The sequence below is a fragment of the Oenanthe melanoleuca genome, chromosome 1 (assembly GCF_029582105.1).
Source record: "Oenanthe melanoleuca isolate GR-GAL-2019-014 chromosome 1, OMel1.0, whole genome shotgun sequence".
In the NCBI taxonomy this organism is placed as follows: Eukaryota; Metazoa; Chordata; class Aves; order Passeriformes; family Muscicapidae; genus Oenanthe; species Oenanthe melanoleuca.
This window is the reverse complement of record NC_079333.1, coordinates 73475894-73498722: the sequence shown is the minus strand read 5'-3', so window position 1 is coordinate 73498722 and position 22829 is coordinate 73475894. Positions and strand designations below refer to the sequence as shown.

The 22829-nt window shown below is 34.8% G+C and overlaps 1 protein-coding gene across 6 annotated transcripts in view; it reads left to right on the top strand.

Moving 5' to 3' along the window:
* Window positions 1-20890, top strand: part of DOCK9 (dedicator of cytokinesis 9) — a 111948-nt gene extending 91058 nt beyond the window's left edge. For all 6 annotated transcript variants that reach the window (XM_056485637.1, XM_056485613.1, XM_056485596.1 and 3 more), the window contains exons 39-53: window positions 1167-1282; window positions 2948-3085; window positions 3395-3577; window positions 4207-4320; window positions 4447-4662; window positions 6384-6441; window positions 8246-8352; window positions 11607-11729; window positions 12085-12198; window positions 13688-13834; window positions 14608-14818; window positions 15559-15749; window positions 16980-17080; window positions 17284-17422; window positions 19657-20890. In XM_056485637.1, coding sequence (XP_056341612.1) covers window positions 1167-1282; window positions 2948-3085; window positions 3395-3577; window positions 4207-4320; window positions 4447-4662; window positions 6384-6441; window positions 8246-8352; window positions 11607-11729; window positions 12085-12198; window positions 13688-13834; window positions 14608-14818; window positions 15559-15749; window positions 16980-17080; window positions 17284-17422; window positions 19657-19779 — 2081 coding nt within the window. In that variant the 3' untranslated portion in view covers window positions 19780-20890. The remainder of the gene's footprint in view (window positions 1-1166; window positions 1283-2947; window positions 3086-3394; window positions 3578-4206; window positions 4321-4446; window positions 4663-6383; window positions 6442-8245; window positions 8353-11606; window positions 11730-12084; window positions 12199-13687; window positions 13835-14607; window positions 14819-15558; window positions 15750-16979; window positions 17081-17283; window positions 17423-19656) is intronic.
* The last annotated feature ends 1939 nt before the right edge of the window (window positions 20891-22829 follow it).

The following is a 22829-nucleotide window of genomic DNA, read 5'->3' as shown; positions in this document are numbered from 1 at the left end:
AGATATTTTGTGTGGGATACATAAAGAAAGGAAGTGTCTGGTGGAAATAGTTGCCTTACTTGTTTCTAAAATCAAGATTCTTTGGCAAGATAGTTGTCTATTAGTGTAAATTATAAACTTATTTTTTCCCTTTCTAACCACCTAAGCTAGAAATAGAACTGAAATACTGGTATAAGTGATTCCTTTCATCTCTGAGAAATTTCAGTATAGTTTAAAGAACGGATGTATAAATCAGAAGAAACTGGTGGTTATGGGTAAACATGAGTAGTTCAGCCAGGGAAGAAAGAAGGAGCAGAAAAAAGTGGCCAGGTGCCATTATAAAAGAGTATGGGATTTCTTCTGTTCTTTACTTGATCTCAACAAGTTTGTCATCCTTGTAATTGATTTAGTGATGCTAAGTTGTCTGCAGATCTAACATTCAAACATGTGGTCCAGAGCACATTTTTATGAAGCAACCCAGTCACATTTGTCAGTCTGGTGCTTAATGACCAGGGTTAGGGAGCACAAGTGACACATTATTATCAGCGCTGAAGCAGGATATGTTTTTAAAATTATTAAAATACACTATGGAGCTAGAAGCGATAGAATGTTTTTCCATATTAAATATGGAGCTATTGCATTGTATTGCTACAAGAACAGAATTCATTACTTGGGTGTTAAACTGCATATAAGTACAGGATTGTATTCCTTCCACTCTTACTATTGTGTATTTTGATCCTGGTTGACTTGTGATTAACTTTGAGACCATTGTAACATCACTAAATTGCCAAAATTACATATTTTCAGCTGTAACTTCATCCTACTGCAGTACTTATCAATATATGTGTGTATATATATATATATAAAACTGTGTAGTTTTGTATATATATATATACATGTGTGTATACATGCACATATATCTGAACTATCACATCGTTTTTAACTGCTGTTTAATGCTTCTAGTGTTTAAATTCTTACTTAATATATTTTATGATCCTATGTTAGAATAATTATCTGACCATTTTTTGAAACTATTTTAATGCATATTAATTGTTTTCCTGTATTGAACACTAACTTCTGTCAGGCTTTTCACTTGTTAATCTTTTCCTAGTTCAGCAAGTCTTTGGAAATAAGAAACATTTAAATGAGTGTATCCAGCACTTACACTTCATTTGGAATTTCTGTAGGCTATGGCCATTCAGATGCAGATGTCCTTCACCAGTCTTTACTTGAAGCAAATATTGCCACCGAAGTTTGCATTACAATTCTGGACACATTGTCATTATTCACAATGGCTTTTAAGGTTTGTTCATGACTTGGTGTTAACTTTTATTTTTTTTGAGAAGAAATACTTCTAAAAGCTATTTTTAAATTATATTTTTATAGTCAAGTTAAATAGCATTGCTATTTTTAGCTTCTCTAGCATTTTATTTTATTATTTTCGTGTAAAACTGATATCTCACAGCAAAATGCTTTGGCTACAGCTACCCATCATAAACCAGCAGTAATCTGTGGGAAAAGCTCCTTCCTCAGCCTAACTTAAAAATTTTTCTAGAAGCTTTAGTGCTTACCTAAAATAAAAGTGGCTTTTAAAGGCCATGTGAGGTGGAAGATCTATGGCAAAACCATAATTGGGCACTCTCAGACTTTCATATTGAGCTTGGCTGCTTATTATAGTAATGCACTTCTTAATAGTGATTTGTGTGTTCCTCTTCTGTAACTCTTTGCCATTTGTCCACTAATAAGGCTTCTTTTAGTTGTATTAGTTGCTGTAGTTTTCCTGTGGAATCTTTATATAGAATACCCACTTACATCTCTGGCCTGTTTTTCTGAGGCTTTCCAGACTTTAAAATTGAAGGCATAAAAAGGAGAAATAACTCTAGCTTGTTTTTCCTCTAACTGGGGGAGTGTATCCAGATTCTTGCTTGAAGATTCAAATTTAGTGTCTTATCTTTAATCTAGTTTTGAAAACATGAGCTTGTTTACAATGAGATTCCTTTTTCTGGTAATTTAATTAATAGAGTTCAAAGCCAGTTCTGTCCACAAACCTGGTGACAAAATTGAAAATTAAGATACCTAGCTATAAAGATTTAAAGAGGAAGGAACACTAATACTTTAATTATCAACCCAATGTGATTGGAATGACAATCCTTCAAGGTTATCTGTGTGTTGTATATTGATAGAGTAGGCAAGAGTATGCCAGAATAATCTCAAAGATCCAAACAAAACATGTAGGAGAACCAGGAGGTTCTATTCAATAAACTGCACTAAAATACATAAAATCAGAGTCATATGATGTTTTGGGTAGTAAGGGACTTTCAGAGATCTTCTAGTTCAGCCCTTCTGCATGGGCAGAGACAACTCCCACTAGGTCTGGTTGCCCAAAGCCCCATCCAGCCTGGCCTTGGAAAAACCTTCCAAGGAAGTGGGCATCCTCTGCTTCCCGGGGCAACCTGTCCCACTGCCTCAGCACCCTCAGTGTAGAAAAACTCCTCCTTATGTCCAGTCTGAGCCCACCCCCTTCCACTCCTTTGGAGGCCTGTGTACAGTAAGGATGAGGAAGAGTGGATTGAGTGCATCAGGTGAGTTGCAGAAGGGGCAGGACCTTGCAGAATCACCCTGTAGAAGGAGATACTGCCATGAGAAAATTCCCCTGTCTGAGCTGCTAAAGCCAGTGTAAGCAAAGTCTGTTAATACTTGGAGTGTGCCTCTCAAAAAGCTATTAATGGTAATGGATTTAATTAACAACTGTTAAAACAATTGTGTTCTATAAGTCTATTCAGAAGGCAACACTTTCTTTATAAGCAAAATTAATGAAGCGTTAAAAATACCTAAATTAAACATCTTGGTAATGCCATAGAGGTTATATTTTTTAAAAGTCCAACTTTTTGATGATCTGTATATGTTCTTAGAGTAGTATAAATGTATTGCTGTACAAAACTCCTAAATTCTTGCTTTCATTTTAAAGAATCAGCTACTGACTGATCACGGACATAATCCACTGATGAAGAAAGTATTTGATGTGTACCTCTGCTTCCTTCAAAAGAATCAGTCTGAAACAGCACTGAAAAATGTATTCAGTGCTTTAAGGGCACTTATTTACAAGGTAAGAAGTTTTAAAAAATTAATCTTCAAGTACTTGCCCAATTCTTTAGTTAGCAACATACTATGTAAGAATTAAGAACTAACATCCCAAAATAAAATTGGTGAATAAGGACTGATCTGATCTCAACAGTGTGGAATGCTTGTCCTTTGATTTGCTGTAAAAATTGTTTTGTGTCATGAACTACTCTAACTCTTGTTTTTTCCAGTTTGAGGATATGAATATATTTGTGTTTTTCTTGACATACTTATTTTATCAAGATCTGACTCTAGTTTTAATGAATAAATTCTTTGTTTTCTTCTTTTTCCTCAGTTTCCTTCTACATTTTATGAAGGTAGAGCTGATATGTGTTCTGCACTGTGCTATGAAATTCTGAAGTACTGTAATTCCAAGCTGAGTTCGATTCGCAATGAAGCTTCACAGTTACTGTATTTTTTGATGAGAAATAATTTTGACTACACAGGGAAGAAGTCTTTTGTTCGAACACATCTGCAAGTTAGTAAATTTTCTTCTCTTTTTTTTAATATTGTAGATACACAGTGGCATACCAGTGTGCAAAGCCCTGTCAGAAAAAGACTTAAAAGTTTAAAATTTATTTGGGGTTCAAGCAAGGCTGGTACTAAGAGTAAGAAGAGAAGATGGCCATAAAAATATATTCAGTACAAGGAAATACTTAGAAACAGTTGGATGACCCTGAGTTTTCAGGAAATAAATTTTATTTGTCAGTGCAGACATTCTGTTTTGTAGATGTTGTTTTGTTTGTTAAATGGTGTACCCTGTTGCATCTGAAGAAGGAAAAGAATGCAGCAACAAGCACATAAAATAAAACAAATAATTAGAAAATTGTGTGTCCTGATCAAAGCTGAGAACAGTAGTTTGCCAGTTTAATGACCTCTGGCTAGTTCACCTGCCAGTCAGTCATGTGTTTGAATTTACACAAGCCTGTTTTATCTTGCCTATGTTATTATACAAATAATTGGGAAAAAAAAAGCCCAAACATTATTTTATTTAGGAGAATAATTTTTCAATTAAAAAGAACAAAACTTCCTTTGCAATTGCCTCACAGGTACATCTCGAGGGTATTTAATGAAATATACACTAACAAGATATTTGTTTCTCTCAAGGTTATTATTTCAGTAAGCCAGTTAATTGCTGATGTGGTTGGAATTGGAGGAACTAGATTTCAGCAGTCTCTTTCCATCATCAACAATTGTGCCAATAACGACAGAATTATTAAGGTCTGTTTTTATTCTTATTCCCATACTATAGAAGGATGCTTGAAGACTTCCACAGCATCTTTTCCGGTTATGTTTTATCATTTTTGACTAGGAAAAGGTAGTTAACCTGACTTTTCCATGTTTTAGCACACTACATTCCCTTCTGATGTTAAGGATTTAACCAAACGCATTCGTACGGTACTGATGGCTACAGCTCAGATGAAGGAGCATGAGAATGATCCAGAGATGCTTGTAGACCTCCAGTACAGCTTGGCAAAGTCTTATGCTAGCACACCTGAACTGAGGAAGACATGGTTAGACAGCATGGCCAGGATCCATGTTAAAAATGGAGATCTTTCAGAGGTAAGAGGAAAAAAAATCAAATTAGTTTTAGCTCTGTAATAAGCTTAAGCTTATCTTTATAGAAAGGGAATGTACTATATGTAGTGTAAGCATGTAACATAAGAAGTGTTTTTAAGAATTTTGGAATTGTTATTGGATTGGTTTCAATAGCTGATAAGTTTTTGTCCTACCCAAGTACATCTGTAAGTAATTTCTGGTTATTAATGTAAGGAACATGTTTAACTGCTATAGCTGACACACTACTAAGAATGGAATGTAGAATGCAAGCCATGGAAGAGAGGCCTTTTGCTTAAAAATATCTTTGTTATTACTTGCTTAAACACTTAAAGCCACTCCTTGAATTCTCCTCTAGTTGCCTTTACAGAATTAGCTTGATTTTATTCCAAATACTTACTAAAAAAATTCCTAATGTTCTTAAAACTGACAAATAATTTCTTGTGTTGTTTAAAAAAAAAGGAAAGCTTTCTGATTTAACTGTGCTCTTAAAATACTCAGTTCTAGCCAAAAGGAGAATTGGGTGTGGGGATTGTTACATGTCTTAATGAGACATTAATATTTTAACTGGATACAGATTAATTTTGTCTCTTTCTGGAAGGGTTTTCCTTCTGAAAGTAAATTATTTTGTATGAAATTACTGCATTTCATAAACATCTGTTAAAATGAGCATCATGTAAGATCTCCAAGAAATAGAAGATGCTGTCTCAATGCTAACTCAATTCTTAGTGATGGAATTCTCTTCTACATGTACAACACAGAAGGCATACACATTACTCTCTTATTAGCATGTCTTTTGAACTCAGCAGCTTCAGCTATCTGAGAAGACAAGGTCTTTCAGTCCTTTTCAGTTTTGTTTTTAGTTTTTTAAGTAAAACCTTAGAATCTTTAACTGTGCAACTAGATGACGCTGTCTGCATATCATCAAGTTCAACTCGATACAGAATATGAATTAGAATTTCTGGCAGATTCTTACCTTTTTCCTTCACCTCCATTGTTTGAGGTTGTGCAGCCTCCATACTTGAGCTGTTCAACTGATAGTTACAGTTAGAATGACACTTTGCTGAAAGCCTAAGCCTTTTTAATAAAATGAATATAAAATATTTTTTTTGTCCTCTCTATGGAGAAAAGTGATCAGTGTCAAATCCATAGAAAAATCTGAGATATCTGAAAATTATTCTGTCTCTTTTTTTTTTTTTTTTTTTCTTTTTTTCCTGTTTTCCAAACTGCACCTACCAAATTCCTTCAAATTCCATTCATAGGTCAGATCTCTCTTGCTGCTTTCAAATGGCCTGTCACCAGTTTCTTCTCCATTTTTCTTGTTCTGGAGCCAAAAAAGCAGACAAAACAGGTTAGCAGAAGGGCTGCCAAATGTTGAGTAGAATCATTAATAGTTTAAAACTTAAAACACCTCCCCTCAAAAAAGAGATTCACTTGTTTTTGTTACAGCATGATGTTCCTACCTTGTGATTTGTGACCCACTCTTAGACTGTGACCTGCTGTCCATGCCACTCAGTGCTCTGGTTGAGGAGTGAGTGCACTTGCACAGTTACTGTTTTAAATAAATGAGATGGAGAATTCTTACAGTAGTCATAGAATATCTCCTGCAAAGCAGCAAAAAGGAAAACTGAAGAAATTGTCTCCTACTGTTTCTCTCTTTATATGCCTTGTTTTTAATAGTCCAATTTTAATTATATTTTAAAAGATTGTTACTGTTTCTGTTTCAGGCAGCAATGTGCTATGTCCACGTAGCAGCACTGGTTGCAGAATATCTCACACGAAAAGGTATGATTTCAAAACCTTATTTTAATGTATTCAAATATATATATTTTTATTAGAGTATGGGAAAATAAATAATTTCCTTGAAGAAGTTGTAGGTATTTCAGTGTTAACCAGGGAAAAAATTCTGACCTAATCAGGTAGCATACTCACATACTTAGGAGTATACTTGCGTATCTAAGGAGCAGGATTTCAGATGGAGGCACAGTAAAATTTTTGGAAAGTAAAAATTTTAGTTTTACACCAGAGCTGCTAATAGCTCAAATCAGATCCTTTCTAAAACAAAGTTATCTGGGAATATTATTGTTCTACAATTAGTCAGTCTCTCACTGCCTCTAGGGAAACCTGGCATTGCCAGTGCCAGAGGAGTCAAAATAAATTTGTACAAATTTTCAGATGTTCAATCAATGATAATAGTGCTCAGGATCTTTCACCTTGTTGTGGTATAATCTGTGCCAGCAGCTGTTTTTGTAAAAGTGGATTCTGATGACCCTTGAGATAGGGTAGAAAACTACCTTTCATCTCTAGGATTAGAAGAGTTCTCAGTCAGGGATTTGAGATATGGGTTATATTAACAAAAAGACCTCTCGAAGAAAATTTCAGGAATGTGTTAAAACTGATTATGTTGAGATATGATTTTGCTTCATTTTGAACTGTCATGCAAAGGCAAAGCTAAAAAGCTGTGAACATGAATTTGCCCACAAATCCAAAACACTGAGTCTAAAAGATGACTTGTCATTGTTCTTGTGCTTCTTGCCAAAGGCTTGTGTAGTGTATAGGCTATTTTCTTTGCCCCAGTAATTTCAGAACCTTCTCTGGGACCAAATCTGAAATAAGCTGCTGGGCAAATTACTGTGTCCAGTTGGAAGCCTGATGATACCTGAGAACTAGTGATCTCTATTAATTTGTGAGCCCTTTGGGTATCTTTTGGTATACTGTTATATAAAATCGATTTCTCTCAGTAATACAGGAGGTGAGACTTCTAGCTGTGGTACTTTTAAGAACGGAAAAGCCCCTTGCATTTGAGGCAATCATTCAGTAAAACTTCTGATGGTCAGAACTCCTAATTGAGCAGAAAGAATCTTTGTAGGAATGATCTGTAGAATAAATATGTGCAAATCCTTATTCTTCCATAATATTTATTGATCACCCTTGTGGTTTTAATTGGTACAGAAAATCCTATTTTTTTAAATTCAGCATCTGATGTAATGAAAAAAGAGCTAAACGGCATAAAAGACATGGATTTCATGTTGGAACATTCTATATTATTTTTTTTTTTTTTTTTTTTTTTCAGTAAAGGAAATTAGGTTGGTATTTTGTTATGTTTTTTCCTGGTTTTTCTGTGTTTGGGTAATTTGGTTTGCCATCCCTTGAACATTTTTTATTGTTAATGTCATTCATATTGTTCAGACTGGAAGAAATGACATGTCAGGTCCTGCCCCTGTAAGCAGATCCAGCATGAGTTCATGGCAGTTTAATTAAATACTGTAAAAGTTACCTTGAGTACCATAGAGTTAGGGTGGAGTAGATTAGACACAAATGTAAGATAAAGTAGGAAGGTTCAGACAGTACTTAGTTTGGTAGATAAGGGTCCAGATATAAATGTTTTAGGGGTTTTTAAAACCTATTCATACATTCACAATAATATAAGGTCTTTTATTTTAAACATGCAGTGGAAGGCTGATCTATTTCTTTATTTGGTGGTAGGTATATTTAAACATGGCTTCTGCTTTGTCTGGCATCACAAAATGGCCCAGTGTTATCCTGCTGGAGAAAATTTAATTTCTCTATATTTCTTTTTCAATGACAGGGATGTTTAGGCAAGGTTGTACTGCTTTCAGAGTAATCACACCAAATATAGATGAAGAGGCTTCAATGATGGAGGATGTTGGAATGCAAGATGTTCACTTCAATGAAGTGAGTAAACATAAAAATGTTAAAATTCACATACATAGAAGGGTTGGGGTTTTTTGCAAATTTTATGTTTCAGTCTGGAGAATTACTGATATAAGAGATACAATAATTGTTTTCTGATCTGCCATTTGTACCCTAAAGCTGAAATTAAAAAATTCTGTGGAGTGTCCCAGATTTAGAGAATGTACTATATACATGTAAATATAGTGGTAGCACAACAACTAAACACCACTTTTGGAATAAATGCAAAATGGGTTTTATTCTGGTTGACAGGATGAACACCATTGTGAGTTACTTATTAGAGTTAGCAAAATCTGTTGTTTTGTAAAACTGACTTGGATTTAGAGTATTACTCCACTAGAAATCATGAAAATGTGTCCACTGGTTTCAGCTGTTTACAGTTTCCCTAAGCAAATATGCCATAACAATGGAAGTAGTTTTACTGACACCAGACTCGTGTCCATGTGTTTTTTCTGGCTTAAGTTTCACTCCTTGTGTCTTTGCTGATCCATCTGTGCTAGCTCTACAGTAAATTTTGCTAGTAAGCAGCCTATATGAAAATATTATGAATAATCTTGCTTGTGAAAAGCTATGTCTGCACTATGTATTTGCTGGTGCAGTTGTGGAAGAGAGGGACAGACCACTACTGGCAGCAGTCATGTTGGAAAACCTCCCCTGGTTTGTAAGCATAATTGTGCAAAAAAATATTTTTCATTTGTGTTTTAATTAGTGTATGGTAAAGCTGTATGACATTATTCGACTGTGCAAATTGTTTTGTGGTTTGAATTTTTTATTTTCAGGTTTTGTGCTGTCTTTTTTTAAAATGTTGATTCTTCTGATCCAGCATGAAATTTAGCATGTTACTCAAAGGAAAATGCAAGCTGCTTTAAATTATTGAAGATCAGGAATTATAGTGCTGATGGAAAGTTTTGTTGGAAATTTCTGTCATTGTTTTCCTGCCAGACCATTTTTCAGAGTTAAATTATTATGCATTTTTTAAAATTGGAATGTCTTTATTCTTTTTCTCATTAGTCACTCCCTGCAAAAAGAATATGCTGCTTTTTCTGGGTCATTGAACCCTACAGAAATTTATTTCCATCTCTCAGTATTTCCGTGGGACGGAAGTAAGCCAAGAGTGAAATTATAAGCCTGTACAGCTCGCAGAAGGATCAAACCAAGCCAAATTTCATTTTTTCCCTGCATGCAACCCTTTCTAAACTTAACCATGTAGTACTCTAACTGATGAAATATTGAAAAAGGTACTATTCTTCTTCAGAAAGTTATCTGAAACATGGGAAAAGTAATAATAGAGAAGAAGTAATAATAGCAATAATAACAAGATAAAAAAAAGGAAGAACTTTGGCCTTAGCAGACTAAAAATAATTTCAGAAGTGCTTCAGAACAGGTAGGCCAGTTCCTTCAGGAACAGGAATATATTCATAAATGGAGTGTTTCCTCAGTGTGTTCTTAAGTAAGCAGAACTGTATTGTCTGAGGGAAAAAAAAAGATCAGTTGGGTACAGAAGCAGAAACATCTTTCAAGCTGTGTTTTACTACTACTTAGCAAAATGATGCTCTGGTGACAATTCTTCCTATACATGGTAACAAGCCATGTGGAATTTCTTCCTTTAAAACTTGTGATTTCCCTTTTTGCTAGCTATTTTAGAGTTAAATCTCCAAATGAGCATTTACCAGTATTGGAGGATCAGAGAGAATCTCTTCATGTTTCATGTTCTCCAGGTTATAAAAGCTCTTCATAATGAACTGAACTTTTTCTAAAGACTTGATATAGTTTCTCATTTTTAAAAAAATTGAACTTTTGGGATTCTTAATTTAGTTCTCATTTTAAAAGAATTCTCTCTGAGGCTAAGGTTACCTGAGCTAGCCAGATTAAAAAAACCAAAGTTTAGTTTGGGATTTTCCTTCTTAACAAGGCTACTGTGTGTATTTCATCAAAACAGTTGTTTGCCTGTAACATTCCATGAGAGGCATTATCCTGACTTGCAGATAAATGGAAGAGCCTTGCAGGAACACAGTGTCCTCTCAAGGCTGTACAAAGACAAGTGCATGCAAAGCCTTGCACCTACCAAAAAAAAAAAAAAAAAATCCAAGCAGCAGCTCTGCAGAAAGACCTGGAAGTTCTAGTGGGCAACATGTTGAATGGGAATCATCAGTGTGGCTTTTGGAAACAAAATCCAGTGCAGGCTGTGTTGTGTTTGAGAGGATTGACTCAAGCAGCAGAGGGAAGTGAGTGTTTCCCCTTTTATCCTGGCATTTGTGGAGCCCCATCTCTAATACCTTGTGTCCAGCACTGACCCCCAGAAGTCAAGACAGGTATCAACAAACTGGGAAAAGTCCAGTTCCTAAGGTGGTTAGTAGAAGAATCAGTCTTTTCCAAGAAGATACCACTAAAGAGGCTGTTCTCACAGGTGTCAAGGGTAACTGATTGCATATATTGCAAAAAACTTCTATCATGAGCATGGAGAAACGTTGAGACATGTGGCTCAGAAATGTGCTCTTTTGCTTCTTCCTATCAGCTCTCCCACTTGAAGCTTGTGCTGTTTATGTGCTTTTCCTTTTGTAAACAAAATTTTGCTTCTTTGCTACATCTGGATGCCCTCTGGTGTCTGAATTAAGACTTGTGTCATAAACCTTGTGTTTGTGGACAAGCCTTGTGGTCCAGCAGTGACACTGGTCTGTCACTTGTCACCACTTGGCTGCTGAGAATGGAGATACTGGGGAGTCTGTACAGCCCCAAAATGACTGGGGGAAAGGAGGAAATGTTTTAAGGTCCATTGCAGCACACAGATAAGGATACCATTTTTTAGTCTCTGCTTGCAGTGTTAAAAATTGATTTTCTTAGTGATGTCTTTAAGCTGCCTTAGCCCTCTACTAAAGGGAAGAAGGAGGTTGAATAGAGTAGCTTCTAAGCATGAAAGCATTTTTTTCCAGCCTTTGGCTTCACCACTGTGATGCAAGATTGATAGAAGAAGGTCCAAACAAGTTTTAAGAGTATCTAAAATAAACATGCTGTTTGTGAATACAAGGAGTATGTGTGTACACTCAGACCATTCTGTCTTGTTTTGTTTCCTTTTAGCAATTTTTAATTGCTACAATAACTTATATTACTAAGTGTAGATAATTCTGTCTGAAGGCAAAATTTCCCTTTTCACTGAGAAGAACTTTGGTATAATTATTTGCTGTGCTTTTGATGAGTGCTGAATTGTTTTACACTTTCAAATGTGTATCCAAATCTAGGATGTGCTGATGGAATTGTTGGAGCAGTGTGCTGATGGACTCTGGAAGGCAGAACGCTATGAACTCATTGCTGATATATATAAACTTATAATTCCCATTTATGAAAAAAGGAGAGATTTTGAGGTACTTAATTCATCAAAAGTAAACTTGAGCAAGAAAAAAACGCTGAATTTTCAAGTCTAACTGCATGACACATTGAACATCACATAATAAGAGTATTAAAATAGTAACTGAAATTTGAATGTGTTGAAACGTGTTTTAATTTTAAATAATTATTTTTTTTCTTAAATTATAAATAATTTTTAAAAAAAATAAGTCTTACTTATTGTCATCCTGTTAGAAGTGCTAAACTTAATACTACCATTCAATAAAATAATATTTTCAGTTGTTACTGGCTACAAGAACATAATTTGTTATTTTAAGATAGGAAAGTTCTGCTTTGTTCTTCTCTCTCATTATTGTTTTCTTTTAATTGTAGAGGCTTGCTCACTTATATGACACCCTTCATCAAGCATACAGTAAAGTTACAGAAGTTATGCATACAGGCAAGAGGCTGCTGGGGACTTATTTCAGGGTAGCATTCTTTGGACAAGTGAGTGTTACTTTCACTGGTCTGCTCTATGCAGTAAGAAAAACCTGTATTTATTTTAAAAGGTTTACTCTTTCATCATCTCAATTGATACCATGACATGAAAAGCACAAGGACTGTGTTCTGTATGAAGTAAATAACATCAGTAATTTATTTTTAAAACATTAATCAATTCCAGTAAAATTCTTATAATTTCCCTCAGTAAATTTTTTTGCCTTTTTTTCCTTTTTCCTTCTTTTGTTTACTACCTTAAGGCAGCGGTAAGTGTTCTGTAATGTCAGTTTTTAGCAATGCATTGACTTAATGTCTGTAGTGCTACAGTGTGGTTTGCAAGGCTGCTTCTTAGATTGGTATGCATTAATAGCCATTGCAAGTCAAAAAGTAACATCAAGCTCCATTTAGAGAACAGATCACTCTTTTCTATGCATCAGTATTGCATGCTTCAAACCAAAGTTCTGGCTGTGTATTGGGCAGCTTCACATCCTCTGGTACGTGTCTAGAATGCCTCTGTATCCCTATGGTATCACGCAGTATCAAGTAATACACTCTCTACATGCATAGCCCAGTTGCTTAATTGTCCAGCTGAGCATGGAGAATTGTAAAATACTCTGAGCAGTATAATTTTACATGTATTCTGTTGTCTTTTATGACTTTATAGCAATACCAGTTTACAGACAGTGAAACAGATGTTGAGGTAATTACAGTAACTGCTTACAAAGCAAGCAATGCAGTACAAACTACTGCATTTCACCTTAGTTTGGTGTGGGTATTTTTGTCAATCTAGCCTGTGTTTATACATGATATGTTGTGCTTTTCTATTTTGTCTGTTTTGTTTATGACAAAGTTATTTATTTTCTGGTTTCAAACATGAATTCAACATGGCTTGTTGTTTTAAACCAATGAACTGTTTCACTTTCCATGTATTGTGCATTTAGTGGTGGTTTTAAAAACAGTGGTGTGTGTAATAAAATAGAGAAGTATATACCAATAGTACATCATAAAATTATTATCTTTGTGTAATTAAATTTCATTTTATGGAATTAATTTTTATTACTACCTAAGGAAAAAATTCGGATTATTTTTGTGTAAACTTTGGCCAAAGTAGTCACTTGTGAATCAGATAGTCCTGTTGGGCAAGACTACTTGTTTTGGCAAGTGAAACAGTGCTGCAAGTTCACTTTTAAATAAAAGTGAAGGAAACTTATCTCAAAGGCTTGGCACACCATAGAATTGCTAGCAACTTCTAAAATTTAAATTCTATGTTTCCATTATCTTTCACTCATGTTGTAGTAGACAATTACATTTTTCTGTTGTTTTTTATTCTCTTAGGAAACCTTTTTACTTAGATTTTAATTTCTGTCTTCTGTTTATGTTTGCTTGAATACTAATGTTAAATGTTTCTATTTCCTTTGAACCACACACATTATGTCCATTTTAGTCATTGCCCTATATCTTTTATTCCCCAAGATTTTGATTACTTCATTTCTTGCAGGGTTTCTTTGAGGATGAAGATGGAAAGGAATATATCTATAAAGAGCCTAAACTCACACCTCTTTCAGAAATTTCCCAAAGACTCCAAAAACTCTACTCTGACAAATTTGGAGCCGAAAATGTAAAAATGATTCAAGATTCTGGAAAAGTATGATGTTTATTCTCTCTAAAAAATTCTAATATATTGCTTTCACTAGTTTACTTGAAATATTGTGGGATCACTGTCTGTTACTCATTTGGTGCACCTGCATCTGCAGCTAAAAACTCTACTGTTGGAAAGGCATGAGAGGAATATTATCTCCTACTAAGTATGCCTTTTAGAACAACCAACAGCTTAACTTCTGTAGTGTTACCTCTCAAAACAATAATTGGATCTTAGAAGGATTATGATCATATTCAACTTCAGCTATATTTCTTGCCCATTCATGCACAGTCATTCTTTGGACATTCTTCCCTTTTCCACACCTCAGCCTTAGACTTTGTGGTGATTTCTTCTTAGTATAATTTCATGGCTTTTTTTGTTTCTTGATAAGAATCCTTTTGAATCCTTGATTCAAAAATTTCTGTGCCTTTTGGCCTTAAAGTGCAGCAATGGTGGGCATTTCAATATTGGAACTTTACAGGAAAGTTGATGAAAGGGCTGTGTTTCATGATCACAAGTGGTTAAAAAAAACCCAAAAACCAAACAAACTAAACCAAAACAAAAAATTGACAATACGCTGCAATGCCTCTGGCTGTCTTTCTTCCTAATTCAGTTAAAAACTGAGTACAGGAAACCACTGTGAAAGCATGAACATTTCTCATGTTTTCAATAATTTAAAGGTTAAGAGACCAAATTTAAGTTCTGGAAATTGTGTGACTGCATTAGATACACTTTATTAATAATGTAACTATTTGATTTTTTTTTGTCCTGTTTTTAAGGTAAATCCTAAGGATTTAGATTCAAAATACGCATATATTCAAGTTACACATGTAATTCCATACTTTGAAGAAAAGGAACTGCAGGAAAGAAAAACAGATTTTGAAAGGACTCATAACATTCGTCGCTTTATGTTTGAGATGCCCTTCACTCAAGGTGGTAAAAGACAGGGAGGGGTAGAAGAACAGTGTAAGCGACGGACGATTTTGACAGGTACTGATGGGATGGAATGGTTTGACTGGAAGCATTAATTCAAATGGTCTAATTTTGTTCTGTATGGGTTTTTTCATTTCACCTAACTAAGTCATTTATAGCTATCAGTTAAAATCCTTTCCGTATTTTTGGCCAAAATTCTGTTTTTCAGATTGATTTCTTCAGTGGTGTATCCTCAAAATTTTTATCTCTTTTTCCTTAAGCTTCCAGAATTCTGAATCTGGAGTTTGGCTATCTTTTTCCTTAGAAAAAGGCTATTTTGTGTGTTTTCTCTGTTAAGTATGTGCTTCTGTATTAATATAGTTGTAAAAAAAAATTTGTGACTTTATAATAATAAAGTGACTTTATAATAGTAAGTGACTTTATAACTGTCCAGTACTTGTGAGGAAATAGAAAATACAGCTTCAGTATTTTTGATTCTTCTCTTCTTTGAGATTTGTGAATCTTAAGCAGTTCTTTTCACAGTTCTCATATAAATTAAGTTCCAGTGGTTTATTTCTTGATGGTTATTAGTAGCAATAATGACAGTGATCTTGCTTTGCTGTAGTGCAGGTGATACTGTACATATTTATATTTCAGTGTCTTGTTTCCCTGTCCATTTGGTAGTATTCCTAATTATATAAGTTATTAAATTGGGTAGCTAATTACATCAAAATGGGATTTTAGCATGAGATTCTCTCAAAGCACACCTTATTAAAAAAATCTTTACCTGACTATGTTAAACTTGTTTCTGTCCACAGCTATACATTGCTTCCCATATGTGAAGAAGCGCATTCCAGTGATGTACCAGCACCACACTGATTTAAACCCAATTGAAGTAGCCATCGATGAAATGAGTAAAAAAGTTGCAGAGCTTAGGCAGCTTTGCTCTTCAGCTGAAGTAGATATGATCAAATTGCAGCTGAAGCTACAGGGAAGTGTGAGTGTTCAGGTAAGACTTTTGCCATGCAGCTGTTTCATTTGCTTCTGTCCTTGAAAAAAACATAAGTAGCATTTTATAATTGTTTTGTATTCTGTATGTGCAAGAGTGTCCTAAATTAGAAATATGCTCAGTGTCTGCAGTTATTTCCTGAATAGGAAAAGCAATTAAAGCATTTCATATAAACAACTGATCAGAGACAGTTACACAAAAGAATTAAGATTCATCTCTGGAATATGTTGCATTCAAAGCCCTACCAGATTTTGGTGTAAAGATGAAACTGCTAGAAAATAATAAATGAACCTGAAGATAAATTAGCATATTTTGTCTAGCTGTAGGTCTGCCCTCAGTAGGTCTAGCATATTTTTGTAAGAATCCTATAAAGAGTGAATGATAATGTATAGGAAGAGGATGATCATAGAAAATATCATTGTGCATGCCTTTTGTCTAAGGCGGGCAGGAACTGGAATGTATAAAGAAGCCATCAGATTCACCAGAACAGGATACCTGAAGCAGGTGTAGCATGTACAAGTCAGTATGGAAAGGATCTTCAAAAAATGCAGTGTCAAAAGTGCTGCTCTATTATTTTAAACTGATTGGAAACAAAGGAACTGTTAACACAGTCATCTGATATGACCAGCTATCATATTCAGCAGAAAAGGGAAAGAAACCAAACCAAGGTTCCAGAATCAGTAAGTTGTCAAGCTAGTATTTGGGAAGAGAAGGGAGAGGTTTGTATTGATAATATGAAGGAATAATAAGGATGAGTCAGAGGTCACTGAAACCATTTCTCCTGTAGCTGCCATAAGAGCACAATTAAACTTCTGCAGGTTTTTGCAGAATTCTCAGCTTGGGAAACTGTTTTCAGTGGATACACAGACCAAACAGTCATAGGTTTATTATTATATTTTTTTATTATATTATTATATTATTTATTATTTTATTATATTATTTTCCACCCTAATTTCATGAACGGAGATGACAGATTGGCAATACCCACTTATGTTACTTTGCCACATCATTGAAGTGGTTTCTTTGTGCCAGGTCAGGTTTATAGCACTGGAGAGACCTCTCCTGCTCTAATGCTCCAACTCTAGCAGTCTTCTTGTTTTCTAAGTCCAGCCTTTTTGAAATCCATGTATTCTCATAAGAAAATCAAGTCCAATAGGCACCTATAGCACCTGTTACTGCTAAGACATCCTGTCAGGTATCTGACTGTTTTTTAATTCTTATTCTTTTTAGGTTAATGCTGGTCCATTAGCATATGCAAGAGCTTTCTTGGATGACACTAACACTAAAAGATATCCAGACAACAAAGTAAAGCTCCTAAAAGAAGTTTTTAGGTATGACATGGAAGGTTTGGAATTTCTTGGGGATGGGGGAGAGGGAAGAAAAAAAATTCACCTTTTTTCCAAGAGTCATAAAAATTGTTTTTTAAACTTTATCTTTTAAGGTGCTCTGATTCATTAAAAACATACTTTAAGCTACATTTTAAATCAATCTTTTGGATTTCTGTTTGAGAACTTCCTTATTTTCTCTAAATCAGGCAATTTGTTGAAGCCTGTGGGCATGCTCTGGGTGTAAATGAACGACTGATAAAGGAAGATCAGTTGGAATATCAAGAAGAAATGAAGGCAAACTACAGAGAAATGGCAAAAGAGCTTTCTGAAATAATGCATGAACAGGTATGTGCTGTAATTAAGTTACACATACTATCACTCAGAATGTAACTAATGTTCAAGGAATAGGGGAAATGTATGTAATGCTTTACATTAAAGGATTGTTTCTTTTTTTTTTTTTTTTACTGTTGGGGTATAAGCCTGTCATAAAATTGTGGACCTTCATTTTTTGCTTGTGTATTTCCTTGGCACTAGCCTGGTTTTTTTGTAGGCAAGGAAGGCCACAATAAAGATAAAAAAATGTAATGAAATTAACATATATGATTTGCAAGCTTAGCCCTTTGTTTGATTTTGGAGGTGTAAATAATTGCTTTTACAAAAAAGAGTTAAATGTCTTTCAAGAGGTATTCTAGTACATTTTCTTGAGGGAAGCCCAATACTAACAAGCTGGAAATATGGGGGAAGGAAAGCCAGAACTTTTGTGGAGTGAGATGTACCACTCAACTTTTGCACCTGGATTCCATGGTAGAAATGTCCCCTGACTTCAAAGGCAGAGATATTATTTCCAGAACAGGAAGAGCTGAAGTTCAGTGCTTGATCCCTGCCTTCTTAACATTTTTATTCATCATATTTATCACCTCAGCCCCCTTTTCTTTCGTCCATTGTTACTTTTATAAACTTTTTCAGAACCACAGGATGGTTTATAATTCTCAAGAGAGATTTGCCTTCTTTCTGCCTTTGTTTAGATGGTACCCAAAACTTTATGGCAACTTTTTTTGATATCCTGTCACAGAGAAGAGCTTATGACACAACTAACTCTTTTTAAATACCATCAATAGACAACATTGTGAACCAAAGTTTATAGGAAGTGATACTGTTTCTCCAGAATTATGTGGTTGGATGTGATTTTTTAATAAAAAACAGAAGTACAAGAAAACAGTTTTGACAGATTTGTGGAACAGGAAAAGGGTTTGCTTAGCTAACAGAAGTGGGACAGTTTGACTGCATTTCTGTGTGATTTATTGATAAGCTGAGGAGGGTTTGGAATGGAGGAAAGCTGATTGAGATGAACAAGGTACATGAGAGAATTAGACAGTGCTACAGAATACCCCTTAGGAAATTAGAGGCAAGTGTTTTGGTCAAAGAATTTAATGATAAATGCAAGATTAACATTCCCCTGGCATAGGGAAAAGTAAAAGAATATAATGAAAATCTGTACACAAATAAAAGTACTTTGAACTCAGTGCAAGATGTAGATTTTTTTAAAAATGCTGAAGTATGTGAGTTTCCAAAGATTGGTGATAAGAAAAAGCATGTCCTGAAACATCAGGGGTAAATCACATTGCCCCTTCTTCTCTTGGTTTACACCTAGACAAACAACTGATATCTATAAGAGACTATGAACAGAGAATGAAAGTACAGCACTGACTGCAGTAATATGTACTATTAGCCTACCCCTGTGTTCTTATACAAATGTAATTAGTTGTACATAATTAAAACATGCAATGTTGTTGGTGGTTTTGCTTTATTTTGCTTTAGTTTTTTTTTTCCAATTAGACTGACAGTTCCCCTGAAGGCTTAGAAACATGAAAGTCATCACTTAAATCTTTAAAAATGTCTCCTTTATGTATATGCCTATTGCTGTTATGGGAGAAAGAGCTTTGCATCACTGAATAAACTATTAGCTGTAATGTAACACTGCAAGGTCTTAACAACTGCAAAAAATTCCTTATAAAAATGCATAAAAGAATCTTAACAGATTTTTTTTCTTTTCTCTTCTGCTGCTTGCCAATATGATCAGATGGGATGGTAATTAGCTTTTTCTACTTCTGTTAGTTTGTCTGATCTTTATATAATTCCTTTTTTTATGGCATTTCTAATTTTAGCATCAATTTGTTTATAGCTGTTAAGAATGAAATTCTTTTGGTGCTTCAATAGGTTTTTGTAAGAAATGCTCAAGTCATACCTCTAAGCCAAAAAAGAAAAACCAATAAAGGGCAAAAAGTGAGCTTGTTCTCACTATGAAACTCCTTTTGAAAGTTAACAGGAGGAATATAGAAACTGTCCAAGCATCCTCTACAGAGGATATCTGAGTTAGGAAAACTGATATTGGAGAAGTAACTTCTCAAATCTAGGAGAAGATGCTTGAAAAGAATAACCATTTCCAAAAAGTTTTGTGCAGTTGAAAAAGTTCTGGGAGGCTGAGTTGATAAGCAGCACATCAAGAAATGGGTTATGTGTTTTAGACATGTCTGTACCATTTTGTAACACTGTGGTAAATACGTGTCTTTCATTTTAAGATTACTCCAGTGGAAGAAAAGGCCAGTGTCATGCCCAACTCACTACACATTTTCAACGCCATAAGTGGAACTCCAACAAGCACAACAGTTCACGGGATGCCCAGTTCTTCTTCAGTTGCATGATTGTTTTGTAAAGGAAAGTATGTTTGTTTCTTTTCGAGTTTGTGGATTTGCTTCATTGTGTGCAAACTCAGGATGACTTTGAAGCTAAATGCTGGGCACATGCAAACTGCATAGTTCATATGAATGTCTGAGCACACTTAGCAAATAGCAGCTACTGGTGATAGTCTTTTAGGGTAAGGGAGGTGCACATATATATATATTTTTTTTTATCTTGCTGGTAAAATTTAAAAGTGTTCACAATGTCATTGCAGAAGTGCGTGTTGGAAAATTATGAAGTTGAAGTTAGCTTCTGTTTTTTGTTAGAAAGTATTATTAAAATGAATTGCACATTACAAAAAAGTGTTGTGGGATGTAATTTTGCAGATATGTAACATTCAGGTGTTCTTTTTGAGTATGGCACATAGAGATTCCAAGTACAAGAACTATTTTGGGGCTAGACAGAGACACTAGTTTTTGGGGTTTAATGGAACTGACAATAGTAGTTTTTGTACCATTTGGCAAATTGTTGTGCTTTATTTTATACCTTGTTGCATTTTGAAGGTATTCAAGCTTAGATCTTACTAAACAACTAAATACAACCAAAGGTCTGTATTAATGAACACTGAGCTATACTAAAATATCAATAGTAGTAAATTGTTATGTACATATTGTTTGTTAATACAGTCCATACAGTCTGTACATAAATGTATTACATTTCTAAACATTTTTTAATATTCATACCAGCTCTTACCATTCTGCTTTCAGTTTATTTTGAAAATTTGCTCATTCCAAGTATATGCAGACTTTACAGTTCATTTATCCCTGTATATAAATAAGTGCAATATAAAGATGTATACAGTCTTTGCTATGTTAGGTTTATATGCAGTTATTAAAAGAAAAACCTTTTTTGCCAAAGCAATGGAGTATGTAATTGGTAATCATGGTTACTGTGGTAAATGGTGGTATAATTTAAAGCTTTTTCCATATTCTTATTCTTTTAAGACATTAATTTAGTAATTTTATATTTGGGGAAAATAAAGGTTTTTAATTTTATTTAACTGGAAGCACTGTCCTGCTGTAATTAAACATTCTGTACTACATCTATATTAAAAGGAAAAAGGTAGTTACTTTTCTTCCTGTGTGCTGCGTTTTTTGTTTTAGATCATCACTGATATTTGGGAAAAATGAAAGCTTGATTTAAAAAAAAACGGCTTTTTGATCCTGCATATGAGATGCAGACAATTCTAGATCTCATTTCATGTTCCTTGTCAATAAATTATTAGTTAAGACATTCATTTCTAATCCCTTACATTTGACTCTAGTACCATCTTACTGTAACTACTAGGAAGACTTCAAAATTTTTCATCACATGGCAGTAGAAATCATTTTTTCCTTATGACATAAAGTTTACTGTCATTTTTCTGTAGCATAGTGTGAAACACATATGTTGCCTTTACTCATCAAAGGTTTTTTCTAAAGCAGCTCATCCTGGCATTGAAATGCTGGATATATCCTGTTTTCTCTAACTATGTTTCTGAAACAAAATTTCTGGTTGTTAAAATTATTTTTCTGAAGGAGGAAAAAAATCATACACTTTTAGACATTGAACTCATAATGCTGTAAGAGGCAGACCCTTTTCTTCTCCTCTGCCCTAAATACTTCACACTTTTGTTTGTCTGTGGAAATGGGTGTAGGAAAACCTACCTCAAGAGGTATTTCATTATTGGGAGAATGTATTCTGTAAAGCTGTCTTGCCATTCAGGAAGACTTCTGTATCCATGTATGAAGAGATTTGTATATCACAATGACTTCTTTTAATTGCCTCATTTTTTCCTGACTTTTTCCACTTTGCCTTGGGAACAGAACTGACCATTTCCCTTTTGCACTGAGACCTCAACTGGATGAAGACACATCTGACAACTAACCTATAAATGTATTATGTATTCAGAACTGAATATGTATCTGTCTTTGTGTATAGATAGATAGATAGATATACACACACACACGCCTAAATATATGTGTAACTGTTTTGCTGAACCTTGGCCTATGAAAAACAGCAAACTGTAGTTGACATTGCTGTTGGTTTACACGGGGTTAAATCATTAATCATTAATGATTAAACATAAATGATGTGTCTATAGACTTAATCTCTCATGATGCATTTATGTGAAGGAGCACACCCTCTATTGTTTTTAGCTTTATATATACTAAGATAATAGATGTGGGTGTTTCCCTCCTGAATAATTCCTTCTGTACCAGCTTCCCTTCTCTGTCGTTAATTCTGTAAAATGTAAATGAAGTATCCAGTGTGGGTTAATTTATTTATAGGTTTGGTTCTCTGCAGGTTTTTTATTAGAGTTAATTTTCTTCACAGTAGCTGGTATGGGGCTGTGTTTTGGATTTGTGCTGCAAACAGTGTTGATAACTCAGGGATGTTTCAGCTGTTGCTGAGCAGCTCTTGCACAGAGTCAAGGCCTTTTCTGCCTCTCACCTCAGCTGTGAGCAGGCTGGGGATGCACAGGGAGCTGGGAGGGGACACAGCCAGGACACCTGACCCCAACTGACCACAGGGATGTCCTGTACCATTTAGGTGTCATGTGCAGCAATAGAAGCTGCAGAGAAAGTTTGCCAGAGCAGCACTTGCTCAGGGCCTTGATCAGCTGCTGGCAAGCAATTGAGGGTGTTTTGCATAATTTCTTTTTCTTGGTTTTGTTTTGGTTTTTTTACATATTAAATTGTCTTTATCTGGTCCCATAAATGTTCTCACTTTTACCCTTCTGATTGTGTCCCCTATCCTGCTGCAGAGGATTGAGGGAGGAGCTGGGTGAAGTTGAATCACAACAGTCCTGTTTTGGCACCCAGGGTCAGGCTTGACGGGTTTGAGATAACAGATTTGACCACAGTGTGTTATAGAAAGAACTAGTAATTATTATCTGTATGACAGTTGCTGGTCACAGTGTTGATTTGCTTGTTCACAGTATTAGTTTATCTAATCACTGCCATGCTCCCTATTTTTTTTCCTGTACATCAAATTTGAGAGCTTAAAGGCTGAATTTGCAGTGTATCATTTG